The sequence below is a fragment of the Cryptomeria japonica genome, chromosome 7 (genome assembly GCF_030272615.1).
Source record: "Cryptomeria japonica chromosome 7, Sugi_1.0, whole genome shotgun sequence".
In the NCBI taxonomy this organism is placed as follows: Eukaryota; Viridiplantae; Streptophyta; class Pinopsida; order Cupressales; family Cupressaceae; genus Cryptomeria; species Cryptomeria japonica.
The window spans coordinates 686,158,442-686,163,540 of record NC_081411.1 but is presented as its reverse complement, the minus strand read 5'-3'; the positions used below and the strand labels follow the sequence as shown (position 1 = coordinate 686,163,540).

Sequence of the window (5,099 nt, the reverse complement as noted above, 5' to 3'; positions counted from 1 at the left end):
AAAAGCCTCTAAAATCCAAGTTATTGCATGAAGACTATGTTTTTTACAAAGGTGCAAATTTTAATTTTATTGAATAACAACCTAAATTCGATGATAATAGATATGAATTCAAAACAGTATCGAAATGGGTAGAAATTCATAATGTTCCTGTTGAATTAATGCATGCCAAAATTCTTATAGAAATTTGGGATAAATTGAGCAAATTCATAGTAGTAGAAAAAAGTTGGTCAGATAAATATGATATAAAACTATTAATAGAAGTAAATAAGGGCATGGAAAATCTAAAAAACATAACCCTAGAGACAGTAGATGGTAATTACACCCTAAAACCGGTATGGTATATTGGCCTGGTATCTAAAGATTTAGCATTCTGCAAAAGGTCGAACCCTAATTTACAGAAGTCTTAGGTAAAGGTAAGAGATGACCATAGAGCATCGAAAGACATAGTAGATATTCAATTTAACAATGACAATGGCGGCTTTATTATAAACATTGGTCAGCAAGAGACTGCTAATATCCCAACCCCCCCTCCTTTACTGGTCTTACGTAACAAACCAGTAAGAGCTGAAAATAACAATGAAACTCTTGCTTATGATAATGAGGATCGAATCCAAGCAGAACTGAACAATGTCATAGAAAATCTAATGGGTAAATTAGCTGAAGAATTTGTCGAGGAGGTATTCATTGATACTTTAACAAATGGGGCAAACAATGCCATCATCTCCAATCCAGAATATGATCGGACCCCCCTCAAAACCCCCTCATTAAACATCAACCCGGCTGAGGTTGCTCATGAGGAAAAAATTACAATTTCTCCCACTTTGGAGGAATCCCCTATTGTGGAAGGATTAAAATTCAAATGAGGAAAGAGAATTCATTATTAATGAACTGATCAGTATGCGATAAGGGGAAAATAGCATAATATTAGACAATAACTCAATCAACCCACAAAACAGAGGTATCCTCCAGATGGGAGGTAAGAAACTAACTCCAGACTGTGGCAAAACCATGAGCAACAAAAGAGGTCAGAAGTCTTTTTTAGACAAAAGAAAGATGGACGGGGATGCAGAGGGGCAGGCCAAAATCACAACCCTATTGGGACAAGGAAAATCTCCCCTTCCCCCTGTAAAGGAATAAATATACTAACATATAATGTTAGGGGTATGGGGGCCCCTAACAAACAACGCTTAATTAAGCGAAGCATACTGAAATCCACTATGGACCTAGTTATGCTACAAGAAACAAAACTAGGTAAGACTAACATGGACAATTTTAGCAGAAAATTCACCCAATGGCAGATGGAAATGGTGGAGTCTATAGGGGCATCGGGTGGACTAGGTATAATGTGGAAAAAGAACTCAGCCGCATTTACATTCCAGACCAAGATACAAAACTGGATGGCTGGTAAAGTAAGAGCCCTTAGCCTAAATCTTGAGTTTATCATCATTAATGTATATGGCCCAATTCCAACAGATAAAAAGAGATTAGTTTGGCAAGAAATTGAACACTTCTTAAACAATCAGGATGAGAAACACATCATCATAGGTGGTGACTTCAACACCATCTTGTACTCAACTGATAAAAGCGGTGGGATAAAAACCATAAGACAGCCACAAAGAGACTTTGCAAATTGGATAAATAAGAATAACCTTCTGGAAATCAGGACTGAGATGGGTTTTCACACATGGAATAACAGAAGAATAGGTTTCTCCAACATTGCAGAAATAATTGGCAGATTTTTCCTCAAAGGAGACCTGACTGACCTCAAAAAGGAATTAAAAACTACAGTATTGCCATGGTCAGGCTCTGATCATTACCTGATGCTATTAGAACTTATGGGGGAAGCAAAGCAAACTGCGTGTCCTTTCAAGTTTGAAATGATGTGGTTTACACATGAATACTTCCTCCCCAACATACATAAATGGTGGAAGGACAATGTCTTTGAAGGATCTAAAATGTATTGTATTGTCTCTAAGTTGAAAGAGGTTAAACACAAACTGTTAGATTGGAACAAAAAGAAATTCAAACACGTCTTCGAGGAGAAGTCAAGAATTGAAAAAGGGTTGGAAACAATAAATAATGTTGTGATGCAAAATAGGATGACCTGTGAAACATACGAGGCCGAAAAAAAGCTTTTATGTGAATATGAAGGCATTATGGCTAGAGAAGAGATATACTGGAAACTAAAATCTCGAGAGACATGGCTAGAAGATGGAGATAGAAACACTAGATTTTTTCACAACAGTGTCAAAATGAAAAGGGCAGCAAATAAAATTACTCACATCATCAATGACAGTGATCAGATCATTATGGATCAAAATCTGATCGCAAAAGATGGTACCAAGTACTTTGAAAATATTCTCAATAAAGCCTTATTGAATAACATACCCAAACTAATAACAAAGGGTGATAATCAAATGTTAAACTCCAAAATCACCCATGAAGAAGTCAAAATGGCTTTGGCACAATTTCAAGGAGATAAAGCCCCTGGACCGAATGGCTTCCCTGCTGGTTTTTTCAGAAATGTTGGCATATCTTAGGGGACGAGGTTACCGATGCCTTGGAATATGCCCGTAATGCAGGGAAGTTCTTGAAAGAAATCAATAATACCTTTTTGGCCTTACTCCCAAAGAAGGAGAATCCATCAAAGTGGGAAGAATTCAAGCCCATTTCTTTATGCAATGTATGACTTATAAACTACTAGCAAAAGTCATGGCTAATAGACTAAAAAAATTACTGCCTGCCATAATATCAGAAGAACAAACTGGCTTTGTACCCAACAGATCAATTTTGGATGGGATCATCATAGTCCAGGAAGCTATCCACTCTTGTCAGTTCCAAGGGCAACCTAATATGCTGATAAAATTAGATATTAAAAAGGCTTATGACAAAGTGGATTGGTATTTCCTTTGTAGCTGCATGAAAGCCTTTGGCTTTAACAAACAATGGGTGAATTGGGTCTACTTCTGCATATCAAACCCTAGGTTCTCTATCTTACTAAATGGGAAACTAGAAGGCTTCTTTGGAGTATGTAGGGGGCTCAGATAGGGAGATCCCCTATCCTCATTCCTATTTATCATTATGTCTGAAGCCTTAGGAAGAAGCCTGGAGGAATCACAGAGAGTTGGCAGACTGGCAAGGATTCAGATCACAGGAGGGGTAGATCCATGTACTCATCAATAGTTTGTTGATGACACAATTCTGGGGAAAGGGCAGTTGAATGAAGCCAAGGAAATCAAGAAGATATTACAATCTTATGCGCTAGCATCCAGAGAGATGGTAAACAAGGAGAAATCAGAGATATTCTTTTTTAATATGGAAGCACAGGAGGAATTCAAAAGAGCTTCATTTCTAGGGTACAAAATAGGTCATCTACCATTCTCATATTAAGGAATGCCTCTGGACAAAGGTATTAGAACCAAGAAATTATGGGATCCCATGATTGAAAGGGTTAGGAAGAAGTTGTCATCTTGGAAAGCCTTATGGCTGACAGGGGAAGGAAGCCTAACCCTCATAAAAACGGTCTTAGTAGCAATGCCTATCTATCTACTATCATGCATAACACTTTCAAAAGGGGCCTATAAGAAATTAACTCAAACAATCAGAGATTTCTGTTGGAACAGTACAGGGGATAAGAACAAAATTAAACTAATATCATGGGACAAGATATGTCGAGAAAAGAGTAATGGAGGCACGGGAATTAGGAAATTACTATGGCAAAATAAGGCCTTCGGGGCAAAACTAGCATGGAGAATGTACACATCCTCATAAGCCAAATGGGCCAGAATCCTTAGGAGCAAATATATATCAAAGAATCAGAGAGAGGCAGTATTTAGGGATACAGACCCACCTAAGGGGTCTAGAATCTGGAATTTATTAAAAGAGAGTTGAATGCTCATATCAAATCATCTATCTTGGGATATTCGCGACTGTAAATCCGCCTTGTTCTAGGAAAATTCCTAGGTGGGATACCCCTCGATAGATAGACTAATGGATACGACCAATATAAAGGACCAATTGAAATCCTTATGGGGTAGTCATGTAAGGGATTATACAACAATGGTACCAGAATCGACAATGGGATGGAAATGGAAAAATATGCTCCCATTCTTGATGGACATCAAAGTCCAAGAACTGTTGCAAATTATTGGATGCAGAATAATAATATTCAGACCTGGGCCAGATGATCTTATATGGTCTAGATCAAAGGGTGGATAGTACAACTATAAAGATGGTTTCAGAACCATATATGATGAGGGAAACATTGTCAAGGACTACATCCCAAATACACTATGCTGGGATAAATTCTATCTCCCAAAAGTTAGCTTCTTTACCTAGGTGGCAATTCAGGGGAAGGTCCTAAATATTGAACAATTTAAACTTAGGGGCTAAGAAGGGCCCTCAATTTGTCTCTCACACAAAGGAGATGGGGAGACAAATGACCATATCTTCACAACTTGCAACTACACATAGAAATGTTGGTATTGGCTAATGGCCCAACTAGGTTGGTCAGGTGCCCTTATCCCTTCCCTAAGGGAATGGCTCAAAGGTTGGCCAATCATCAAAAAGAATAGCATCTTCCACAACTTATGGATATGCAGTCTAGCAATAGTAATCTGGGAAGTTTGGAAGGAGGGTAACATGAGAATTTTTCAGGAGGTAGAAATGAAGGAAGAAAATCTTATAGCAAAAATAGAAGCCTCCATCACATAAATCTCCAATAGCAAGAATGTGACCATCCCCCAACATGATAAGACATTTACAGATAAGGCAATGGAAGGGGATTAAAATCCCTCTATTCACTGGGAAGGGTGGCATAGACAAAATCGAAGCAAGGAAAGCTTACAAATGGGTGCCTTCAGAGGTTGGATGGTGCAAACTCAACTTTGATGGAGTGTCTAGAGGTAATCCAGGGGAGGCAGGGGCAGGCTATATAATTCATTCTGATGAAGGGAGTTGTATTGGATCTAGATCCAAATATCTAGGTCAATGCACTAACAATAAGGCAGAACCGTTGAGCCTAATAGAGGGTTTAAACCTGTGCAAACAATTAAAAATATCCAAATTGGAAATAGAAGGGGACTCTGCCATTATAGTTA

General features: G+C 38.3%; 1 protein-coding gene across 1 annotated transcript; it reads left to right on the top strand.

Moving 5' to 3' along the window:
* Positions 1 to 1,262: 1,262 nt before the first annotated feature.
* LOC131856952 (uncharacterized) lies at positions 1,263 to 2,540 on the top strand. The gene has a single exon (XM_059208919.1). It carries the CDS (start codon positions 1,263 to 1,265, stop codon positions 2,538 to 2,540), a length of 1,278 nt encoding a protein of 425 aa, XP_059064902.1.
* The last annotated feature ends 2,559 nt before the right edge of the window (positions 2,541 to 5,099 follow it).